This window comes from Coregonus clupeaformis, chromosome 5 (assembly GCF_020615455.1).
Source record: "Coregonus clupeaformis isolate EN_2021a chromosome 5, ASM2061545v1, whole genome shotgun sequence".
Taxonomy (NCBI): Eukaryota; Metazoa; Chordata; class Actinopteri; order Salmoniformes; family Salmonidae; genus Coregonus; species Coregonus clupeaformis.
Genome location: NC_059196.1, coordinates 27635426 through 27660953, shown reverse-complemented (window position 1 = coordinate 27660953; position 25528 = coordinate 27635426). Strand labels below are relative to the sequence as shown.

Genomic DNA, 25528 nt, shown 5'->3' with positions numbered 1-25528 from the left:
ATAGTTCTGTCTCCATGGTGACATTTGGTCTCCATGGACAACGGTATCTCTGCAGCAGCAGAGTTGGCCTATCTCTGTGAGACTGCTTCCACAGCCAGCTAATGCTAATGCTAGCAGATATGTATTCTGTAGAGCTTGTACAACCCCATGTTCTCAAATGAGTGTTCCCCTTGAGTGGAGTTTAAAAGAGAACTGACGGAGGAAACGGTGTTGCACGCACTCATGCACACACCCACACACAGATGGATGAGTAAAGTGCTGGTGTAAGAGATTTCTCTTTAGCCCACTCAGGACTAGCCCACTGCCAGACAGCACTGTTATATATATATATATATATACACTTACATAAGAGAGAGAGAGAGAGAGAAAGCGGGGAGACAGAGAGAGAGAGAGAGAGAGAGAGAGAGGGGAGAGAGAGAGAGAAAGCGGGGAGACAGAGAGAGAGAGAGAGAGAGAGAATGCGGGGAGAGAGAGAGGGGGGGAGAGAGAGAGATGCAGAGACAGAGAGGGGTGAGAGATGGATGAACAGGAGGGATGTTAGGTGGATGAGTTCTAACCTCCGCTGCCTCATTCCCTCTATCATTCAGCATTGCTCTTCGCTCTCCACTCTTCATCTTTCATATTTCCCTTTCTTTTTCACTATTAGCCATTACTTGACACCATCCTCCTCTCTTTACCCCCCCCCCCCCATCTCGCTCTCTCTCCGTCTCTCTTTTTCTGTCTCTGCACCACTGCAGCAGCTTTCCTCAATGCTGCACGAAACAGTAACCCCTACAGACATGAGAGACCTGGAACACATCCAAACACACAGAGGGATGGAGCAGGGAGGGGGAAAGCTGAGGCAGAGGAAAGGAAAGGAGAGAATAAATGATTGAATAATTGATCTGGGAAAGGAGAGATAGACTGATAGTGTCTTGTTCTTCGTAGAGAGGGAGAGGAGGAGGACGGGAGGGCGAGAGAGAGGGAGGGTGTTTCTCCATGCTACAGGGCAGCTACAGTTTCACAACACCAGACAAGGAGATGGAGGCTGAGACACTAGCAACACCAGACAAGGAGATGGAGACTGAGTACCTAGCAACACCAGACAAAGAGCTGGAGGCTGAGACACTAGCAACACCAGACAAGGAGATGGAGGCTGAGACACTAGCAACACCAGACAATGGCATATTATATTATATTATATTAAGGAGCTGGAGACTGTTACTAGCAACACCAGACAAGGAGATGGAGACTGAGTTACTAGCAACATAAGACAAGGAGACGGAGACTGAGACACTAGCAACACCAGACAAGGAGCTGGAGGCTGAGACACTAGCAACACCAGACAAGGAGCTGGAGACTGAGTTACTAGCAACACCAGACAAAGAGCTGGAGACTGAGTTACTAGCAACACCAGACAAGGAGATGGAGGCTGAGACACTAGCAACACCAGACAATGGCATATTATATTATATTATATTAAGGAGCTGGAGACTGTTACTAGCAACACCAGACAAGGAGCTGGAGACTGAGTTACTAGCAACATAAGACAAGGAGATGGAGGCTGAGACACTAGCAACACAAGACAAGGAGCTGGAGACTGAGTTACTAGCAACACCAGACAAAGAGCTGGAGACTGAGTTACTAGCAACACAAGACAAGGAGATGGAGACTGAGTTACTAGCAACATAAGACAAGGAGATGGAGACTGAGTTACTTGCAACACCAGACAAGGAGATGGAGGCTGAGACACTAGCAACATCAGACAATGGCATATTATATTATATTATATTAAGGAGCTGGAGACTGTTACTAGCAACACCAGACAAGGAGGTGGAGACTGAGTTACTAGCAACATAAGACAAGGAGATGGAGACTGAGTTACTAGCAACACCAGACAAGGAGATGGAGGCTGAGTTACTAGCAACACAAGACAAGGAGCTGGAGACTGAGTTACTAGCAACACAAGACAAGGAGCTGGAGACTGAGTTACTAGCAACACCAGACAAAGAGCTGGAGACTGAGACATGCAATAGGATATGGAATGCATTCTATTTTCAGAGAGCTGCCCTCTGACCTTTAGGGAGATAGAATGTGTCCTGTTCCCAAGCATAAGAGTTATTATAACAATGTTTAGTTCCCACCAACACACTCTCTCTACATTTTACATTTTAGTCATTTAGCAGACACTATCCAGAGCGACGTACAGTTAGTGAGTGCATACATTTTTTTTCATATCAATATGTAAAAGACTGACAACCATACAGAAATGCATACATGGCTTATTGTAACATGACTACTGTCTATGAAAGGGCTTGAAAGAAAAAGGGATTTGTTTCTGCCCTGTGATTGTGAGAGGTATAGCTATCGTCTGTATCAGAGGACCTACATTACCCTACATTGCTCTGCCGTTAGAGAGATATCAGTATGTTCATTCAGGAACCTCCTTGTGTTCTGTAGAGACCTACTTCCCAGAGTGTGACATGACATGCGATGCCCGTGTGTATCGCCTTACGTGTAAAGCTGGGTGCCTTTCTATGCATCCAAACTAGGTTACCCATATTGGGGAAGGCTTTGAAAATAGATGATTTGAAATAGAGTCTGAGGAGTCAGGTTTACTGTCCAGGCCCAGCTTTTCAAAAGATATCTGATCGGATTTTGGCAATCGGATAGGGTTAAATGTTAGAATTTGGATTTTTCTCAACTGAAAAAATGAGATTCTGATCCTCCGGATAGGGATAAGGATTTGGTAAACCAATCTGACCTTTAATCAGGATTGTATGTAGTTTTTGCGTTTTTCAGGAGTATTTTGATCCCACTGGAAGGTGGATTTAGAAAGGTGAAAGGCACTACAACCAATAAATATCAATGTAACTAAAATGAGGAGGTTAAAAAAAATCTGAAAACCAAAGGTTCATTATGTTAAATTGTAGTATAGGTATGTGGTCAGTTGTTATATTGAGAAGTGTCAAATAAATGCATCTACTTACTTAGAAGTGATATGCATGCTCCATTATTTTTTATCAAGGTATATTTATTCATGTAGTACGCATCTCCATTTCCTTATGACAGTGTATAAGTGGTACCACAACCTGACCAATAGTCTGTTCAAAGCACTGAAAATCCATCCGGATTATTTCATCTTGATATTGTGGTATCTGGATCAGAATGATCTTATCCAATTATTTTCTGAAAAACCGGCTCAAAAACAGCCAGATCGATCTGATCCTGGATAGCAAAAAAAAAAGGATGCCAGAATCCGGATAATTCTGAAAAACTGGGCCCCATTGTCTCCTCTGGTCATCCAAAATATCAGTTCATGCATTGTTGTAAGGACCCTTGAAAACACTTATTCAAGAGAAAAACTAAAAAGGCACAGCCCAGATACGTGCATCTCTCTCTCTCTCTCTCTCTCTCTCTCTCTCTCTCTCTCTCTCTCTCTCTCTCTCTCTCTCTCTCTCTCTCTCTCTCTCTCTCTCTCTCTCTCTCTCTCTCTCTCTCTCTCTCTCTCTCTCTCTCTCTCTCTCTCTCTCTCTCTCTCTCTCTCTCTCTCTCTCTCTCTCTCTCTCTCTCTCTCTCTCTCTCTCTCTCTCTCTCTCTCTCTCCTCCTCTCTCTCTCTCTCTCTCCTCCCTCCTCCTCCTCCTTCTCCCTTCTTCCTCCTCTCCCTCTCACCCTCTTTCTGTGGTGTAGCATTCTCCTCATCTCCTCCCTCCTTCTCAGCAGTGCAGTGGTATCCCTTCTTCTTGAGGATATTACAGATGAGGATCCCCAGGAGTCCCATCACACAGAAGATTGGCACCAGGGCGAACACTGCATACTCTGCACTCTTCTCCTCCGGGCTCCGCACTGCTGTACCGTTCACCGGCAGGCCACCACTGCCCGCCGCACCCTTACCCACCGTACGCACTGCACGCACAAGGGTAGACTGGGCAGGGGGGGCTGGGGAGAGATAGCGGGGAGAGAGAAAGCAAGAGAATATGACCCTGTTAAAACCATTATTCCACCAGTGGAAACATAATCACTTCAACTTTCTGTTGGTGTGATATTGATTCTGTCCACACTCACCTCTCACACAGGCCAGGGTGGTGGCTGTCTTCATAGCAGTGGGGTGGAACCTGGTGGCACCAACACAGGCTCATATTAATATCACAACTTAACAATACCATGTTATCATAGCAGTGTATTCATTTCATGGTCCCATAATACATTGACATGTTAGTCATTTAGCAGACGCTCTTATCCAGAGAGACTTACAATTGGTGCATTCATCTTAAGGTAGCTAGGTGAGACAACCACATATCACAGTCCTAGTAAGTAAAACTTTTCCAACTGACCATAAACTGACCATATTTAAAGGTCAACAGTCTATTTCTGTAGAGAGGGGTGGTCCTGGTCCGAGGGTAGAGACGTGCTAACCGGGCTATACAGTGAGTGGTCAGGATACTTCAGTGCTACAGTTGGGCTGGTGTGTTTGGATTCTGTTAGTGAGTTTTCAAAACAGTTCTAAACCATTCCAATCCTATTTCACACACTTTCCAAACAAAGCTCACATTTACAACCATTTCTATTTCTGGAGATGAGATCAAGATGTAGGACTGCAGTAATACACCTGTTTACTAAAGCCAGGGCCACACAGAGAGAAACGATTGTGTAGCAGTATTGTTTTACAGCAGAATAATCAATCAACAGTTTTGCCTGTATCGAATGTGCTTTATGAAGAAAACATGCTTGTTGGCACTTGTTGGACTTGTTTGGCGAATATTGAGATACAAAGGGAGAGGGTAGTTATTGTCTCCCCATTTTGTCTGTTGTTAATCTTGTTGTTGTTGTATGTGGATACATACCCAGACAGACAGTCTCCGCAGACAGCATCAGAGTGTGAGGTACCAGAGGTCACAACCTTTTTGTTGAGGACCCCGCAGGAGGAGTGTGGGCGGCATTGATCAGAGTCATAGGTGTCCGAAAACTTGCCCGCTGGACAAGACTGACAGTGCACCGCCTCGCCTGGCCCCTCGAGCTGCCCGCAAGCCTGGCAGGAGAAAACATCTTCACATCTCAGAACAGAGTACATGAACCACTGTAATTACACACATACACTACAGTCACATAGGGTTCTGTGTTCAATAAGACGTTCCAAAATAACTAACACTGCCGTTCTGGGCAGGAACTAAGATACATTAATTATTTTTGGGTTTCATATGAAAATGTGCACAGAAATTAGACAGAAAGACAGACAGACAGACAGACAGATCAGTACTGTCGTAGCAAAACAATCCTGTAGCAACAGGATTTCAACGTTTAGTCCATAATGTTGCTTCATCGGTGGTTAGGCTATTAGCTGGACAAAAGTAGGCTACATGAAAAGTGGAATACTGTCAATATAACCGTGTGTTAACGTGGGTTTTCTGTGAATTTATGTAAATCACAAAGCTCATCTGTACTTCCAGGCTGCAGGAAAATTCTCAGCAACAAAAGAGTGATCAAATTAAGATCCTACATCTGCATATTAGTCGTATCTAAAATAAGAGCAGACCCACTGGGAACACACTGGTTGAATCAAAGTTGTTTCACCGTCATCTCAACGAAATTACGTTGAACCAATGTGGAGTAGACATTGAATTGACGTCTGTTCCTAGTGGGGTGGTCCACATGACTTCCATGTAGAGAGAGGAGAAAGAGGAGAGAGATCGAGGTAGCCTCTGTTGACAGAGGGATCGTTGGTGGTAATGGAGTGGAAGAGAGGGGTGTGGCCTGTATAGTGACAAATAAGTTATAAGAAGACATTTAGGATGACAGGGTGTTGAGAGGTGAGTTAGGATGACAGGGTGTTGAGAGGTGAGTTAGGATGACAGGGTAATGAGAGGTGAGTTAGGATGACAGGGTGTTGAGAGGTGAGTTAGGATGACATGGTAATGAGAGGTGAGTTATGATGACAGGGTAATGAGAGGTGAGTTAGGATGACAGGGTAATGAGAGGTGAGTTAGGATGACAGGGTAATGAGAGGTGAGTTAGGATGACAGGGTAATGAGAGGTGAGTTAGGATGACAGGGTGTTGAGAGGTGAGTTAGGATGACAGGGTGTTGAGAGGTGAGTTAGGATGACAGGGTAATGAGAGGTGAGTTAGGATGACAGGGTAATGAGAGGTGAGTTAGGATGACAGGGTAATGAGAGGTGAGTTAGGATGACAGGGTGTTGAGAGGTGAGTTAGGATGACAGGGTGTTGAGAGGTGAGTTAGGATGACAGGGTAATGAGAGGTGAGTTAGGATGACAGGGTAATGAGAGGTGAGTTAGGATGACAGGGTGTTGAGAGGTGAGTTAGGATGACAGGGTGTTGAGAGGTGAGTTAGGATGACAGGGTGTTGAGAGGTGAGTTAGGATGACAGGGTGTTGAGAGGTGAGTTAGGATGACAGGGTGTTGAGAGGTGAGTTAGGATGACAGGGTAATGAGAGGTGAGTTAGGATGACAGGGTGTTGAGAGGTGAGTTAGGATGACAGGGTGTTGAGAGGTGAGTTAGGATGACAGGGTGTTGAGAGGTGAGTTAGGATGACAGGGTGTTGAGAGGTGAGTTAGGATGACAGGGTGTTGAGAGGTGAGTTAGGATGACAGGGTAATGAGAGGTGAGTTAGGATGACAGGGTGATGAGAGGTGAGTTAGGATGACAGGGTAATGAGAGGTGAGTTAGGATGACAGGGTGTTGAGAGGTGAGTTAGGATGACAGGGTGTTGAGAGGTGAGTTAGGATGACAGGGTGTTGAGAGGTGAGTTAGGATGACAGGGTGTTGAGAGGTGAGTTAGGATGACATGGTAATGAAAGGTGAGTTAGGATGACAGGGTAATGAGAGGGGAGTTAGGATGACAGGGTGTTGAGAGGTGAGTTAGGATGACAGGGTGTTGAGAGGTGAGTTAGGATGACAGGGTGTTGAGAGGTGAGTTAGGATGACATGGTAATGAAAGGTGAGTTAGGATGACAGGGTAATGAGAGGGGAGTTAGGATGACAGGGTGTTGAGAGGTGAGTTAGGATGACAGGGTGTTGAGAGGTGAGTTAGGATGACAGGGTGTTGAGAGGTGAGTTAGGATGACAGGGTGTTGAGAGGTGAGTTAGGATGACAGGGTGTTGAGAGGTGAGTTAGGATGACATGGTAATGAGAGGGGAGTTAGGATGACAGGGTAATGAGAGGTGAGTTAGGATGACAGGGTAATGAGAGGTGAGTTAGGATGACATGGTAATGAGAGGTGAGTTATGATGACAGGGTAATGAGAGGGGAGTTAGGATGACAGGGTAATGAGAGGTGAGTTAGGATGACAGGGTAATGAGAGGTGAGTTAGGATGACAGGGTAATGAGAGGTGAGTTATGATGACATGGTAATGAGAGGTGAGTTATGATGACAGGGTAATGAGAGGTGAGTTAGGATGACAGGGTAATGAGAGGGGAGTTATGATGACATGGTAATGAGAGGTGAGTTATGATGACAGGGTAATGAGAGGGGAGTTAGGATGACAGGGTAATGAGAGGTGAGTTAGGATGACAGGGTAATGAGAGGTGAGTTAGGATGACAGGGTAATGAGAGGTGAGTTAGGATGACAGGGTAATGAGAGGTGAGTTAGGATGACATGGTAATGAGAGGTGAGTTAGGATGACATGGTAATGAGAGGTGAGTTAGGATGACATGGTAATGAGAGGTGAGTTATGATGACAGGGTAATGAGAGGGGAGTTAGGATGACATGGTAATGAGAGGTGAGTTAGGATGACAGGGTAATGAGAGGTGAGTTAGGATGACATGGTAATGAGAGGTGAGTTAGGATGACAGGGTAATGAGAGGTGAGTTATGATGACAGGGTGTTGAGAGGTGAGTTAGGATGACAGGGTGTTGAGAGGTGAGTTAGGATGACAGGGTAATGAGAGGTGAGTTAGGATGACAGGGTAATGAGAGGTGAGTTAGGATGACATGGTAATGAGAGGTGAGTTAGGATGACATGGTAATGAGAGGTGAGTTAGGATGACATGGTAATGAGAGGTGAGTTATGATGACAGGGTAATGAGAGGTGAGTTAGGATGACATGGTAATGAGAGGTGAGTTATGATGACATGGTAATGAGAGGTGAGTTATGATGACAGGGTAATGAGAGGGGAGTTAGGATGACAGGGTAATGAGAGGTGAGTTAGGATGACAGGGTAATGAGAGGTGAGTTAGGATGACAGGGTAATGAGAGGTGAGTTAGGATGACAGGGTAATGAGAGGTGAGTTAGGATATAATAATAATAATAATAATAATATGCCATTTAGCAGACGCTTTTATCCAAAGCGACTTACAGTCATGCGTGCATACATTTTTTTTTGTGTATGGGTGGTCCCGGGGATCGAACCCACTACCTTGGCGTTACAAGCGCCGTGCTCTACCAGCTGAGCTACAGAGGACCACAAGGATGACAGGGTAATGAGAGGTGAGTTAGGATGACAGGGTAATGAGAGGTGAGTTAGGGATCTTATGTCCAACCTTGATTGGCTCCTGGCCACTGGGGCACTCCAGACACACACACCCCTCCCCCAACCGACACTGCACGGCTACAGTCCCTCCAGAGCCAAACACCTGGAATACACACACAGATCAGTGACACAAATAATTAGACATGCACGCACGCACACGCACACGCACACGCACACGCACACGCACACGCACACACACACACACACACACACACACACACACACACACACACACACACACACACACACACACACACACACACACAACGATACGTACTGTGAGAAGGACAAAAGCTGAGCAGCAAAGGTGGTTCCTCATCTTCTTCCAGATATTCTTCTATGAACATATGATCTAGAACAGAGAGAATCATGGGACAACAGGTGAGCTATAGTCTGGGAGGAAATCGAATGCATAATCAAAAGGTTTGGTTTTGCCTGAAGAGATAAAAGATCTCTGACTACAGCATTATTCATTACCGTGACAACCCAACATGACACACTCCTGAATCATTACCGTGACAACCCAACATGAACAGCCAGTGTTCATGGACAGTGGACACAGGTCAGACAGTGACACACAGGGTATTCTGAGGTGACAGCAGAGCCAAAGATAGATAGTTTGGGCATTGAGGTTTCTAAGAATAAATCATATAATTACAGTGCCTTTCGGAAAGTATTCAGACCCCTTGACTTTCCCCACATTTTGTTATGTTACAGCCTTATTCTAAAATTGATCAAATAAAACATTTCCCTCAGCAATCTACACACAATACCCCATAATGACAAAGTGAAAAGAGGTTTTTAGACATTTTTGCAGGTGACCAAGAACCCGATGGTCACTCTGACAGAACACTTTCCGAATGCACTGTATATCACAGTCATGTTACCGCAAACCCATTAAGTAACTACCACTCACATCCTCACATCATACCCTTGCTTCTAGACGTGCACGCATGCACAAACACACACACACCAACCTGTCTACATATCCTCTGGCCAGCTGAAGGACTAAAACAAATAACACCCCCAGGACACACAGTGAAAGGCAGAACTGTGACAGTGAAAGGCAGAACTGTGACAGTGAAAGGCAGAACTGTGACAGTGAAAGGTCAGAACTGTGACAGTGAAAGGTCAGAACTGTGACAGTGAAAGGCAGAACTGTGACAGTGAAAGGTCAGAACTGTGACGGTGAAAGGCAGAACGGTGACGGTGAAAGGTCAGAACTGTGACAGTGAAAGGCAGAACTGTGACAGTGAAAGGTCAGAACTGTGACAGTGAAAGGCAGAACTGTGACAGTGAAAGGCAGAACTGTGACAGTGAAAGGCAGAACTGTGACAGTGAAAGGCAGAACTGTGACAGTGAAAGGTCAGAACTGTGACAGTGAAAGGTCAGAACTGTGACAGTGAAAGGCAGAACTGTGACAGTGAAAGGTCAGAACTGTGACAGTGAAAGGCAGAACTGTGACAGTGAAAGGTCAGAACTGTGACAGTGAAAGGCAGAACTGTGACAGTGAAAGGCAGAACTGTGACAGTGAAAGGCAGAACTGTGACAGTGAAAGGTCAGAACTGTGACAGTGAAAGGCAGAACTGTGACAGTGAAAGGCAGAAATGTGACAGTGAAAGGTCAGAACTGTGACAGTGAAAGGCAGAACTGTGACAGTGAAAGGTCAGAACTGTGACAGTGAAAGGTCAGAACTGTGACAGTGCGCAGATCATTTCCTTCACACTAGACCAAAGAGTAGATCTAGAGACCTGCTAGGAATGCAATTATCTCTCACACACACACATTTTAGTCATTTAGCAGACACTCTTATCCAGAGCGACTTCCAGGAGCAATTAGGGTTAAGTGCCTTGCATCGACAGATTTTTCACATAGTCGGCTTGGGGATTCGAACCAGCGACCTTTTGGTTACTGGCCCAACGCTCTTAACCGCTAGGCTACGTGCCGCCCTACACAAACACACACACACACTAAACAGTGCCAAAACAATAAATAATAATATTTGCCATTTAACAGACGCTTTTATCCAAAGTGACTTACAGTCATGCATGCATACATTTTATGAACGGGTGGTCCCGGGAATCAAACCCACTACCCTGGCGTTGCTCTACCAACTGAGCTACACTTTAATGACAAAACCTACAGGTAAGCTCTGTGAATCTCTATGAATCTCAAATGACTAATAGATTATGAATGACTAGTCTTCTGTAAGAGAGGTGCATATTACACCATCACCACAATACCAGTAACATGTTGTATCTAGAACTCGAGTCAAATGGGAAAATGACATCCATCTAAGCAGTCATAACACTACAATAACAAGTCTTTAGAACCTTAGGTAACCTGAATCTGCCAGCTCCAACTATATTTCATTCAGAGGCTGATCCAACCCAAATGTAAAAGGCTCTGCAAGGTCAATCCAACGTCTGCGTTGGCCGTGCAGCATTTACGGTGATACGGCCTCTGCAGAAGTCAGGGCATTCATACTTTTTGCGCTTTGTGGAGCAGCACAGAGCTGTTGAATAGAGCTGTTGTGGAGGAGGTTGTCAAGGAAGTGAGTTTGTGTCTATACAAGACCTCCCGCCCCCACCTACCGTCAACCAATCATGTTAATGAAGAGCTATACGGAGCCCTCCGCATTGTTAAACAATTTGGGAGGCACACAGCGATGTGATATGAAGCTCAATTTGGCCTCTGCGTGGCTCCGGAGGGTCCACAAATGCGTCAGACCCTCCATACGGAGCATCCAACCACATATGATCAAGCATAAATAGGCTTTAAACTAGACATCAGGATTGATGTTTCAATGGAAAAGAGAGTGAGCCGTTTAACTCTCCCGACTTCAAATACCCCATTCCCTCCTTCCCTCTCTCTGCAACGCTCTCTCCCTGCCTCCCTCCCTCCCTCCCTCCCTCCCTCCCTCCTTCTCTGTGCCGTCCCACTGAGACAAAGTGTAACGTTGTCCAGCAGCTAAATAAAGGAACAATTAACTTTCAGAGGATTCCTCTCCTGTCTGTCGTCAATAAAACTGCCTTCCTGACTAAACACACAGAGTTCTAAACGGAGGAGCGAGAGGGAGAAAGAGAGAAAGAGAGAGAGAAAGAGAAAGAGAAAGAGAGAAAGAGAAAGAGAGAGAGAGAGAGAGAGAGAGAGAGAGAGAGAGAGAGAGAGAGAGAGAGAGAGAGAGAGAGGCAAACTCACCCAAGACTGGCAGTGGACTTGGACTCAGTTGCCCTAGCAACAGACTGAGGATGCTATGGATGCTGATAGAATGCTGAGTCAGGGAGATACATATACTGTTTGGTTCCCTCTCTTTCTACCACACACACACTGTTCTCTCTCAGTGTGGCAGTGTAGTCCGTGATACAGGCAAAGGGAACGTGCACACACTTACACTGCCTAGTCCTACAGAGCACTCAGAGTGACACACACACACACACACACACTTAGTATTCTCTCTCTTAGGCTAGGCTGGCTGCAGTGTACCTGTGCCTGTGACTGAGTAACTGGCATCACTTATACTGTCCCTCTCACCACAGCCACACCCCTTTCTGCCTACAGACCCACAGGCCCTGCCCCTATACGCTCTCCACCGCCCTCAGCTCACCCATACACACACACATACAAGCACGCATAGACACACACACAGTGATTAGGCAGGGTAAAGTGTTGGTTATGACCGCTGACACTAACTAACATGTTTTGCTGTGTGGTCTGGGGGCAACATCACAATGTCCAGTCCTGGGCTCACCTTAAACACACACACGCACACCTGGTGATTTGAATGATGTATGTCTTTGTACGCTATCCCCTACTGCTCCGCACACAGACCTACTAAACATTTTAATATTTACAGTACATCTGCTCTACACAGACCTACTAAACAGTTGGATATTTACAGTACATCTGCTCTACAGACCTACTAAACAGTTGGATATTTACAGTACATCTGCTCTACACAGACCTACTAAACAGTTGGATATTTACAGTACATCTTCTCTACACAGACCTACTAAACAGTTGGATATTTACAGTACATCTGCTCTACACAGACCTACTAAACAGTTGGATATTTACAGTACATCTTCTCTACACAGACCTACTAAACAGTTGGATATTTACAGTACATGGTATTTACAGGGCAGTGGAGTGTGTGTGCGTCTCGGCTGTTAAATAACTTAACACAGGTCTGGAAAGCATCCCCATCCTTTCCTCTGAGAGGAGAGCTGTGGTAGCATTACACACTGCCAGCAACAGGAACAACCCCAAGCTCTTCCAGAAACAACCTCTGCAGACTCATGCCTCCGAGCCAACGCCAACCGGTCTCTTAGTACACACAAGCACATACAAAACATGTAATGAGTTTCTGATTTTGGGCAGAGAACCTAAACCTAAACATGGCCGTTGTGTCAAATGACAGGGTTCCAGAGAATCATTTCAGGGACAGGGAGAATGAGAAACTGAGAATTTAAAAACCACCACTTGGAAAAACACAAAAACGATGAGATGGGTTACCTCTCCAAACTGAGGGGAAGCGAGAGAGGGAAAGATGGATAGAGAGAGAGAAGGATATAGAGGAGAGATTGACAGACAGGCTTACATTAGCCTCCCTGCCGATAGGGCTTTATTTTTAGACCCTTCGTTAAAAGGCTATAAAGGCTGGATGTAGGCTAATTACAGGTCGTTGGCCAGGCATAATGCCACACTGCCTTAAGAAGCTGTGGCTTTGGGAGCACTTGAGAGAAAACCCCTGATATCAATAAAACAACAACCACTATAGGGAGAAGGAAAGAAACTGGACCTGCAATTAAGAGTTGCCATTTTGGAACGTGTCAAGTAACAAATTGGAATGATTTGGGAGCATCAGCTCTCCAAGGTGACCTGGTGAGACTTTTAGGAACCACGGGGTGTGAACATTTCTGCTACAGTCCAGCACTAACACCCCTGACGAAACTAATCCACTAACCATCAAGCCCTGATCAAGTGAATCCTTTGAAGGGTCTCCAGGAGTGAAACCAAAGAACATTGACCTAAATGTTTTCTGGTTCATCTCCTATTCTGGTCCACAGCAGACCTTTTAGGTTTCAGTGGGAGTGAAACAGCACTGATACAGCAATCTGAATCCCACCTCCCCAGCATCCATGGAGAACCAAACCATTCCAACCTAACCAGTACTAGTCATGTAACACAGACAGTGACCTGGCCTTGGGTTCATTGTGTCTGCTTGGAGAGAAGGACCCAGAGGATAGTATCAGTCGAGACTGAGAGGTGACCTGCTGCTTGGGGAGGAAGACCCAGAGGATAGTTACCTGCTCCTGGCTCTACACATCTTCTAACTCTATGGAATGCTGAGGACAACACGTCCAACAGCTGTGTGTGGTGTTGCATCTAAAGCCAGACAACTAAAACTACATCTCACCCCACAGCACCACTGCATGTCTCACTTCCTTTGTCCTGTGTGCACACTCTTAGAAAAAAGGGTTCCGAAAGGGTTCTTCGGCTGTCCCTGTAGGAGAACCCTTTTTGGTTCCAGGTAGAACCCGTTTTGGTTCCAGGTAGAACCCTATGTGTAAAGGTTTCTATATGGAACCCAACAGGGTTCTACCTGAAACCAAAAGGGTTCTAACAGACAGCCGAAGAACCCTTTTAGGTTCTAGACAGCACCTTTTTTTCTAAGAGTGCACATGTCATATCCTGTTTCAATTTTCACCCCATATCAGTCTCTGGACCACTGTACTCCTCTCACTACCCCTCTCTCTCTGTCCCTCCCCTCCCTCCTCTATCCCTCTCACTACCCCTTACTCTCTCTCCTCTCTCTTCCATCCCTCTAAACAATTCAGACTCATTCCCTTTCTCCCTCTCTCATTCTAGTTCTCAGTCTCTCCTCTCTTTCTAGTGCTCAGTCTCTCCTCTCTCTTTCTAGTACTCAGTCGCTCCTCTCTCTTTCTAGTACTCAGTCTCCTCTCTCTTTCTAGTACTCAGTCTCTCCTCTCTCTTTCTAGTACTCAGTCTCTCCTCTCTCTTTCTAGTACTCAGTCTCTCCTCTCTCTTTCTAGTACTCAGTCTCTCCTCTCTCTAGTACTCAGTCTCTCCTCTCTCTCTCTAGTACTCAGTCTCTCCTCTCTCTTTCTAGTACTCAGTCTCTCCTCTCTTTCTAGTACTCAGTCTCTCCTCTCTCTTTCTAGTACTCAGTCTCTCCTCTCTCTTTCTAGTACTCAGTCTCTCCTCTCTCTTTCTAGTACTCAGTCTCTCCTCTATTTCTAGTGCTCAGTCTCTCCTCTCTCTTTCTAGTACTCAGTCTCCTCTCTCTTTCTAGTACTCAGTCTCTCCTCTCTCTTTCTAGTACTCAGTCTCTCCTCTCTCTTTCTAGTACTCAGTCTCCTCTCTCTTTCTAGTACTCAGTCTCTCTCTATTTCTAGTACTCAGTCTCTCCTCTCTCTTTCTAGTACTGTCTCTCCTCTCTCTTTCTAGTACTCAGTCTCTCTCTCTCTTTCTAGTACTCAGTCTCTCCTCTCTCCCTCTAGTACTCAGTCTCCTCTCTCTTTCTAGTACTCAGTCTCCTCTCTCTTTCTAGTACTCAGTCTCTCTCTATTTCTAGTACTCAGTCTCTCCTCTCTCTTTCTAGTACTGTCTCTCCTCTCTCTTTCTAGTACTCAGTCTCTCCTCTCTCTTTCTAGTACTCAGTCTCCTCTCTCTTTCTAGTACTCAGTCTCTCTCTATTTCTAGTACTCAGTCTCTCCTCTCTCTTTCTAGTACTGTCTCTCCTCTCTCTTTCTAGTACTCAGTCTCTCCTCTCTCTTTCTAGTACTCAGTCTCTCCTCTCTCTTTCTAGTACTCAGTCTCCTCTCTCTTTCTAGTACTCAGTCTCTCTCTATTTCTAGTACTCAGTCTCTCCTCTCTCTTTCTAGTACTGTCTCTCCTCTCTCTTTCTAGTACTCAGTCTCTCCTCTCTCTTTCTAGTACTCAGTCTCTCCTTTCTCTTTCTAGTACTCAGTCTCTCCTCTCTCTTTCTAGTACTCAGTCTCTCCTCTCTCTAGTACTCAGTCTCTCCTCTCTCTCTCTAGTACTCAGTCTCTCCTCTCTCTTTCTAGTACTCAGTCTCTCCTCTCTCTTTCTAGTACTCAGTCTCTCCTCTCTCTAGTACTCAGTCTCTCCTCTCTTTCTAGTACTCAGTCTCTCCTCTCTCTTTCTAGTACTCAGTCTCTCCTCTCTCTTTCTAGTACTCAGTCTCTCCTCTCTCTTTCTAGTACTCAGTCTCTCCTCTATTTCTAGTGCTCAGTCTCTCCTCTCTCTTTCTAGTACTCAGTCTCCTCTCTCTTTCTAGTACTCAGTCTCTCCTCTCTCTTTCTAGTACTCAGTCTCTCCTCTCTCTTTCTAGTACTCAGTCTCCTCTCTCTTTCTAGTACTCAGTCTCTCTCTATTTCTAGTACTCAGTCTCTCCTCTCTCTTTCTAGTACTGTCTCTCCTCTCTCTTTCTAGTACTCAGTCTCTCCTCTCTCTTTCTAGTACTCAGTCTCTCCTCTCTCCCTCTAGTACTCAGTCTCCTCTCTCTTTCTAGTACTCAGTCTCCTCTCTCTTTCTAGTACTCAGTCTCTCTCTATTTCTAGTACTCAGTCTCTCCTCTCTCTTTCTAGTACTGTCTCTCCTCTCTCTTTCTAGTACTCAGTCTCTCCTCTCTCTTTCTAGTACTCAGTCTCCTCTCTCTTTCTAGTACTCAGTCTCTCTCTATTTCTAGTACTCAGTCTCTCCTCTCTCTTTCTAGTACTGTCTCTCCTCTCTCTTTCTAGTACTCAGTCTCTCCTCTCTCTTTCTAGTACTCAGTCTCTCCTCTCTCTTTCTAGTACTCACTCTCCTCTCTCTTCATGTATCCGTCTTTCCCCTCTCCTCTGTCAGTGTCTCTATCCTTCTTTCTCTGTCTATAGTCTCTCTATCTCCTTCGGTCTTCCCTCTTCTCTCTACCTATTTCTGCTTCTGTCTCTCCCTTCATTTCCTCAGTCTTGGTCTTGGCCTCAGAGCTGACAGTCCTGTGCTTGTAGTCTATTGTTTGTATTTTTCAGTTTTCATATCCTCCTCGTTTCCCGGCCTGTACCATCCATGTGCCGTGTCGCTTTGAGGGCAGAGAGGCAATGAGAGGCATGCAGAGGTAAAGAGGCAATGAGAGGCATGCAGAGGTAAAGAGGCAATGAGAGGCACTCATAAATGGAGAGATGGACTGAGGAATAGATGGGGAAGTTACTGGAAATTAACACCTCCAAAAATACACAGGACTATAATAAAGAACCCAACACAAACGCAAAAGATGGGGCTGAAAATGTAAAAAAAAACTAAAGCTAGAGAGGAAAAGGAAGTTAAGAACAGTGGGGAGAAGAGGAGGGAGGGAGAGAAGGAGAAATACTATTTAAATCTGGTCAGCTGTGTTAAACAGTAATTATTGGGCTTTGCCAAACTCCCCCATCTTTGTTTGACCAATGGCAAAAATAGGGTGTGATGCCCACTGATTGCCAGTCACATTTTTGTTTTGTTAGCGGGCTAAAAAAAGAATACAAAAGAAAGAATGAATAGATGGCAAAAACATGTGCATCATTCCACAGTGGTTTTGGGTGAAGACTGAAATCACAGCCAAAGTGTCTAAAGCCTTTTTCTGGGGCCATGATGTCATGCTTGGGCTACACTGAGACAAGCCTTGGGATTAAAGAAGGAGGGATATAGGAGGCATGAAACCACAACAGGAAAAAAGAGTGACTGGAATAGGTCTGTGAGTGCTCTATTTTTTTTTGTTATACAGTTGGTACATTCTCCCCGCCAGCATTCTCCTTCTCTTCTCTTTTTTTGCCTTCTATTGGGGGGGGGGATTTAATGAGGCACAATCAAGATGATTTCCACACTCTCAGCTGGTGTGTCCACACTCTCAGCTCGTGCAGTGTTTACCTGACGTCTGAGGAGGAGAGAGAAGCCAACCAGATACAGTCTCTTACAGAGACACAGGAGAGACTATATGATGTCACTGGGGTAAAATTCCACTGGAATGACATGGTGACATCACTCACTCGGAGTGCGACAGAGAGACAAACACACAGAGCCATAGAATTAGCATTAGTGGACAGGATATCCCCTCTACATGACATGCAGTGGTGCCCATGCTCATCACATCACCTCACAAGTCAGTGATTTGCATCCAGTTCTCCGGCAAGCTGGAGTACAAGCTCTAATGTCACAATGGAAACAGAAGAGGGACACCAGAGGTGCAAGGACGCTACACGGTCCCCGTTTCCCTCAGCGTGACACACTTAGCAGCCTCTGTCAAGAATTTACAATGAGCTCAGGTTAGGGAAATAATCACATGGCCCCATTGATAGATACACCCTATCTACAGTGAGCTCTAAAAGTATTTGGACGGTGACAATGTTGTTGTTGTTTTGGCTCTGTATTTCAGCACTTTGGATTTGAAATTATACAATGACTATGAGGTTCATATGAAGACTGACAGCTTTCATTTGAGGGTATTTTCATCCATACGTGTGAACCGTTTAGAAATTATAGCACTTTTTGTACATAGCTCGCCCATTTTAGAGAACCAAAAGTATTGGGACAAATTCACTTATATGTGTATTAAAGTAGTCCAAAGTTTAATATTTGGTCCCATTTTCCTAGCACGAAATGATTACATCAAGCTTGTGACTCTACAAACTTGTTGGACGCATTTGCTGTTTGTATTGGTTGTGTTTCAGATTATTTTGTGCCCAACAGAAATGAATGGTAAATAATGTATTGTGCCATTTTGGAGTCACATTAATTGTAAATAAGATGTTTCTAAACACTTTTACATGAATGTAGATGCTACCATGATTACGGATTGTCCTGAATGAATTTTGAATATGAGTGAGAAAGTTAGACGCACAAATATCATACCCCCCAAAAAATGCTAACCTCCCTTGTTATTGTAATGGTGAGAGGTTAGCATGTCGTGGGGATATGACACATGTGCGTCTTTCTCACTCATTATTCAGGATTCATTCAGGATTATCCGTAATCATGGTAACATCCACATTCATGCAGAAGTATTTAGAAACATATTATATTCTTATTTACAATAAAAGTGACTCCAAAATGACACAATACATTATTTACCATTCATTTCTATTGGGCACAAAATAATCTGAAACACAACCAAAACAAACAGCAAATGCGTCCAACAAGTTTGTAGAGTCACAAGCTTGATGAAATCATTGCACACTAGGAATATCTATACAAGGCATTTTTAACAGGTTTCAAGTGATGAGGAAAAGGCCCACACTTACATTGAGGGAGTATGTTTAGGTGAATGTGTTCGTATTCTTCCCTTTAGCGTTACAGACATAAACATAGGATCTAAATTAATACCTTATGCTAGAACAACTCAATACCTATGGAGCTGGATTCCTGGCCAATTCGCCAATGGTCTTAAATTCATTACCTAGAATGTAGCCACAGAAACTGAAATTACTTTTACGCACACAAGCATGCACATACACATGACATCACTTTGAGGCACAGACACTGCTGGAGAACGAGTGAAAATAAGAAAAACGATGAGACTATGAGAGCGGGGAAATCGTTAATGACAGCCTGGAACAATCAGCATTCCCAGGGGAAAGTCCCACCCTCTATGCGGTGGGACGGTGGTGAAGGCTTCGGGGGAGATTTTGGTGTACAGGAGACAATTCAGATGGTGGCCATCATGTTCAGAAAATGCATTTAATGTCCTAACAGTCACCTGATACGATTGATCAGATGGCTCAATGGCCCTAAGGTCTCAACATATAGTCATTCTGAATGTATACATGCATCATCACAGACATTGGGTAATATGAGACTGATAACACTTTCAACAACTTTCAATTGAACAAAGATTGCAGGTGTCTGGGAATGTCTGAGGAGAGTTCTCTTATCTCAGTAGGAAAATACAGTTTCACACTAAATGTCTTGATAATGTCCTTTATTACATACTGGGCCTCAGGGACACCAGAGTAAAGGTCAATCCAGTGTGTCCACAGCCGAACCCTTCAGTGGGAATGAGGGGCGTCATGCAGCAATTATTTTAGAGGGGGCACAAAGTACGTGAGGATGGAGGGAGGGTGGTCTGGACCGGAGGGTGGATGGGAGGGGGGCTTTACATTTTTCAAACACCTTAAACAGCTTTTTCCTGCAATCTAGAGCCATAATCATCATGCCTAATTCTGTAAAAAATAAAATGTTGATTTTTTCTGCATAGGTTATCTGAGCATACCTCTTTACCTGTTCAATTGTCATTTCAATTAATGATGCACATTGATTCTTTAAGAACTTTTAAATAACATCTTAATATACTGCCCTAACATGCCTAGGATATTACATCCACATTACAACAGAGTACATGTGATCATACCACACATCATCAATACAGGCACATATAATTAATACACACATCATGATATTGTCATAAGGTGCTAGATTACATTTAAAGCAAGTATTTTTCTGCATATCTAAGCATACCTCTTGAGCCGTCTGTATCTTCCTGACTGGTATTTTATAAACTACGTAAATAGAGTATGCATCTCTATAAAAAGCATCTCTGCTAAAATATGGGTAAAAGATTTAAAGGAATCAGTACTTTTCAGTGTGCCTCCTTCGCAAAATACTGTTGACAGATCTTTTTATAAATAATTATGATAAAACACTGGCTTAAAAATGAAGTTTAGTAATTAATTTAACATCAGAAAAATAAAAATAAACTGACAAATCTGAGGGGGCATGTAACTTTGTGCCCCCCTATGGGCATGACTCCTCTGGTGGGAATGATAACCAGCTCACGGGAATGTTAAATGACTCAATGAGTGTGTGTGTATATATGTAGACTGTGTTTATGAGCAGGGCTTTAGTCATGGGTGTTACAGTCGAGGCAGGTGGTACTTTCCTCATCTCTTCTCTTCTCTTAACTATCAGTTTGCCTCCTACAGTTTGGCCCCATTTCACACACATATACTTATGCATCATAAACATTTTAGTTGGGTTCAATATCTTTATGAAAAATATGCTGCCTGCAGAAATACAAGGTCTCAATTTCCTGCTGTGTTGAATGCCATCTCATTACTTGGTGGTTGTTTAAGCATCAAACATGGCTGCCGAAATAGTCACATGAATGACTGAGGCTAGGCTCCAAACCATCACAGAAAATCCTGTTCTGCCTGGTCACAAAGGAGTGGAAGTTAGGCTTGACTGTGTATGTATGTACAGTGAGGGAAAAAAGTATTTGATCCCCTGCTGATTTTGTACGTTTGCCCACTGACAAAGACATGATCAGTCTATAATTTTAATGGTAGGTTTATTTGAACAGTGAGAGACAGAATAACAACAACAAAATCCAGATAAACGCATGTAAAAAAAAAAGTATAAATTGATTTGTATTTTAATGAGGGAAATAAGTATTTGACCCCTCTGCAAAACATGACTTAGTACTTGGTGGCCAGACGTTTCTTGTAGTTGGCCACCAGGTTTGCACACATCTCAGGAGGGATTTTGTTCCACTCCTCTTTGCAGATCTTCTCCAAGTCATTAAGGTTTTGAGGCTGACATTTGGCAACTCGTACCTTCAGCTCCCTCCACAGATTTCCTATGGGATTAAGGTCTGGAGACTGGTTAGGCCACTCCAGGACCTTAATGTGCTTCTTCTTGAACCACTCCTTTGTTGCCTTGGCCATGTGTTTTGGTTCATTGTCATGCTGGAATGCCCATCCACGACCCATTTGAGGAAATTGAGATGTGGTTCATCAGGTGTGTGTGTGTGTGTGTGTGTGTGTGTGTTTGTGTGTGTGTGCATGTGTGCTTTTGTGTGTCTATTTTATGGAATTCCAGATCCTAATTCCAGAACCTAATTCCAATGCAGTTTTAATGAGCATCCCCTGAAAGTTGGAATTCTGCTGCGTGTCTAAAACCGAGATCACTCAGATCACTGGGATACAGCGTTCCGGGTTTGGGAATAATTCCCCTCTGGCACGTGTCTCAGAGTCTCTGGAATAGTTCCCCCTCTGATCACTGGGATATAGCGTTCCAGTTCGGAAATAGTTCCCCTCTGGCTCGTGTCGCAGAGTCTCTCCTTCAATTACAATGTTCCTGAGCCCTGCATCCACAGAACTGGGCCCAGGTCGAATTCAGACTCGGGATTGAAGTGGGAATTTCCTTGGCAGGGATATTCCTGGCTGACATTGGGATGGGGACCGCAGTGGCACGGGCCGACTGGATGTGTTCCCAACTGCTCCATTTATGGATGGCAGGACTGACGGATGGCTTGATTACAGCCCAGCCATGCCCCTGTATCCAACACACACACACGCAGGACAAAATGGTTTTAAGTCAGGGTATAACACGTTTTCAAGATGTGTAGGAGAGTCAAAGTAAGATCCACAATTCCCAAAGAATATACCTGACCCGTTAACTATTACAATAGATCATGTATCACTTTGTACAGTGTGTGTGTGTTCCCAGTGAGTACAGTGTAATGTATGTAGGTTAGATTGGCTTCCTCCTCTTGTCCCAAATCCTCATAGAGGTGAGAGGCTGCAGTAAGCTTCCTGTTGGATACAGTTAATGTTGGAGTAACCACAGTTACAGTCACTATCAGCTGGGACGTTTAAGAGCTTGATTGTGGTGTCTCCTCTTTTCTGTCTGTCTGCCTGTCTGCCCGTCTCTCTGTCTGCCTGTCTGGGAGTGCTGGGTGACCACCTTACAGAGGCTTTGGGTTCCTCATGAGACCTCAAAAGGTGACACTCCTTTCCTGCCATCCCTCCTTTGCACTCTACCTCAGTTTTCGTCCCACTGTTCTTAACCTCTTCCTTTCCCTCCTCCTTGAGACAAGACATTCACTCAAAGAAATTACAAACTCCCAAACCAATACGGGAATACAAACTCCCAAACCAATACGGGAATACAAACTCCCAAACCAATACGGGAATACAAACTCCCAAACCAATACGGTAATACAAACTCCCAAACCAATACGGGTATACAAACTCCCAAACCAATACGGGAATACAAACTCACAAACCAATACGGGAATACAAACTCCCAAACCAATACGGGAATACAAACTCACAAACCAATAAGGGAATTCAAACTCCCAAACCAATAAGGGAATACAAACTCACAAACCAATAAGGGAATACAAACTCACAAACCAATACGGGAATACAAAACTCCCAAACCAATACGGGAATACAAACTCCCAAACCAATAAGGGAATACAAACTCCCAAACCAATACGGGAATAAAAACTCACAAACCAATAAGGGAATACAAACTCCCAAATCAATACGGGAATACAAACTCACAAACCAATAAGGAAATACAAACTCACAAACCAATAAGGGAATACAAACTCCCACATTGACACACCCTCCTCTATATCCAGGCCGTGCTTGGCTCACCCATTCTCTACCAGAAAGTATTGGGGTGAACCTTTCTCATTTCAGGCCCAGAGGTTTCCTGGTCAGGTCACAAAGCCCTACACTTTACATAACCAGTCCTACCCCAGGCCACTAGCAGGGAGTCCCACAGACAGACAGACACAAAGAGAGAGGAGTGAGTTATGAAAGACCCTCTCCTTTCCTCAGCTGCAGTGGGAGGGGTCCTATTTATATAACCAAGCAGGAATTTGGCCCTTCACAATGGAACTTTCTGCAAAGAATTTGGCCTGCATGATAACATGACTCCCCTCCTCTTGGAGAAAGCTTCAGGAGCACCAGTGTCTGTGTCCATAGTACACATGTGTGTGTGTGTCCATAGTACATGTGTGTGTGTGTGTGTGTGTCCATAGTACACGTGTGTGTGTGTCCATAGTACACGTGTGTGTGTCCATAGTACACGTGTGTGTGTCCATAGTACACGTGTGTGTCCATAGTACATGTGTGTGTGTGTGTGTCCATAGTACACGTGCGTGTGTCCATAGTACACGTGTGTGTGTGTCCATAGTACACGTGTGTGTGTGTATGTGTGTATCAGTAAAACAGAGGGTTGTGTATGTGTCAGTGACGTTAACACTGAAATAGTATGTCCTCCTCTGGGGACATCAAACACTTTAATCACTGCTGGGCCGTTTGCCTTTTGTGGGCAATGACAGGAGATGGTTTTAAGAGGAATTAAATGTCTAAAATAGTGGCTGGTTAAAGTCTGTGGCCAGTTAAATGACACCCATGAGATAGATTCACAGTTCTGCACCGGGGCAATCCATGGTTTGCCAAAATGCACACAGACAAATATATATTACAGATAGGCCTAAGTTGAATGGCAAACACACCCAGTAGGCAAGACACTACAATGATGGAACAATTATGGCATAATTAGTAGGTCACACCTGTGGATAGCGTCTGAGACTAACCGTGAATTGTTATTCACTGCTGGAAAACACTGCTGAAAATAACAACGCATCAAAAACTAAATCAACGAAAACAATTTATTGTTGATACAATATTTAATTGTTCTCTCTGCAACTGCTTTGGGCTGGTATCACTGGCCCAGATAAAGCCTCTTGTACCAAAATCCACTTAAGACTATGATAGTTTGGGTCTATAGACATCTATGGTATCAAAGTTATATCAGATGACTATGGTAGTACCACAGTTAACTCCATTTAAATATGTTGGAGTCACAGGCATGTAATTCAAGTTCAGTCTAACATAAACCTATCAATGATATACATTTATATACACTGATATATATACACTGAACAAAAATACAAACGCAACATGCAACAATTTCAAAGATCTTACTAGATTTGACTGAATTACAGTTCATATATGGAAATCAGTTAATTGAAATAAATGTATTTGGCCCTAATCTATGGATTTCACATGACTGGGAACACAGATATGCATCTGTTGGTCACAGATACCTTAAAAATAAAGGTAGGGGCGTGGATCAGAAAAACAGTCAGTATCTGGTGTGACCACCATTTGCCTCATGCAGTGTGACACATCTCCTTCGCATAGAGTTGATCAGGCTGTTGATTGTGGCCTGTGGAATGTTGTCCCACTCCTCTTCAATGGCTGTGCAAAGTTACTGGATATTGGAACTGGAACACGCTGTCGTACACGTCGATCCAGAGCATCCCAAACATGCTCAATGGGTGGCATGTCTGTTGAGTATGCAGGCCATGGAAGAACTGGGACATTTTCAGCTTTCAGGAATTGTGTACAGATCTTTGTGACATGGGGCCGTGCATTATCATTCTGAAACATGAGGTGATGGTGGCGGATGAATGGCACGACAATGGGCCTCAGGATCTCGTCACGGTTTCTCTTTGCATTCAAACTGCCATCGATAAAATGCAATTGTGTTCGTTGTCCGTAGCTTATGCCTGCCCATACCATAACCCCACCGCTACCATGGGAACATTCGATTCTCTGGCAGCAGCTCTGGTGGACATTCCTGCAGTCAACACGCCAATTGCACGCTACCTCAAAACTTGAGACAACTGTGGCATTATGTTGTGTGACAAAACTGCCCTAAAAATGGTCAAAGACTCCAGCCACCCTAGTCATAGACTGTTCTCTCTGCTACCGCACGGCAAGCGGTACCGGAGCGCCAAGTCTAGATCTAAAAGTCTTCTTAACAGCTTCTACCCCCAAGCCATAAGACTCCTGAACAGCTCATCAAATGGCTACCCGGACTATTTGCATTGTTCCCCCCACACTAGTTGACTGACAGGGGCGCTGTTTTGAAGCCACCACACCTCCATCTTGGCAATCCCCCACCATCGTAAAAAATATTTAGAAATGCATTTATTGATGTCTACATTTGTTTTTGCCACGTTTATTATATTACAGACACATTAATACATACTTTTAAATTATATTATGTGAGCTAAATATAAAAAAGTAAAAAAAAAATATACTAATATTTTCCTTAAAGTATAACTTTTAGAAGGTGACTGTCCCCACTGCAACAACAAAAATAGTTAAATACATGTAATTTTGTCCTTGAAACAAATATTGGAATTCTACTGTACTTGAAATAATATAGAATTCCATTGATTCCTATGGAGGACTG

At 44.1% G+C, this 25528-nt stretch overlaps 1 protein-coding gene across 1 annotated transcript in view; it reads right to left on the bottom strand.

Moving 5' to 3' along the window:
* The window catches only part of LOC121566924 (tumor necrosis factor receptor superfamily member 19L), a 35477-nt gene that overhangs the window by 8294 nt on the left and 1655 nt on the right, over positions 1-25528 (bottom strand). The window contains exons 2-6 of the mRNA XM_045211525.1: positions 8748-8822; positions 8481-8573; positions 4825-5009; positions 4046-4095; positions 3653-3919 (exon numbers count right to left, since the gene is read on the bottom strand). Coding sequence (XP_045067460.1) covers positions 3653-3919; positions 4046-4095; positions 4825-5009; positions 8481-8573; positions 8748-8789 — 637 coding nt within the window. The 5' untranslated portion in view covers positions 8790-8822. The remainder of the gene's footprint in view (positions 1-3652; positions 3920-4045; positions 4096-4824; positions 5010-8480; positions 8574-8747; positions 8823-25528) is intronic.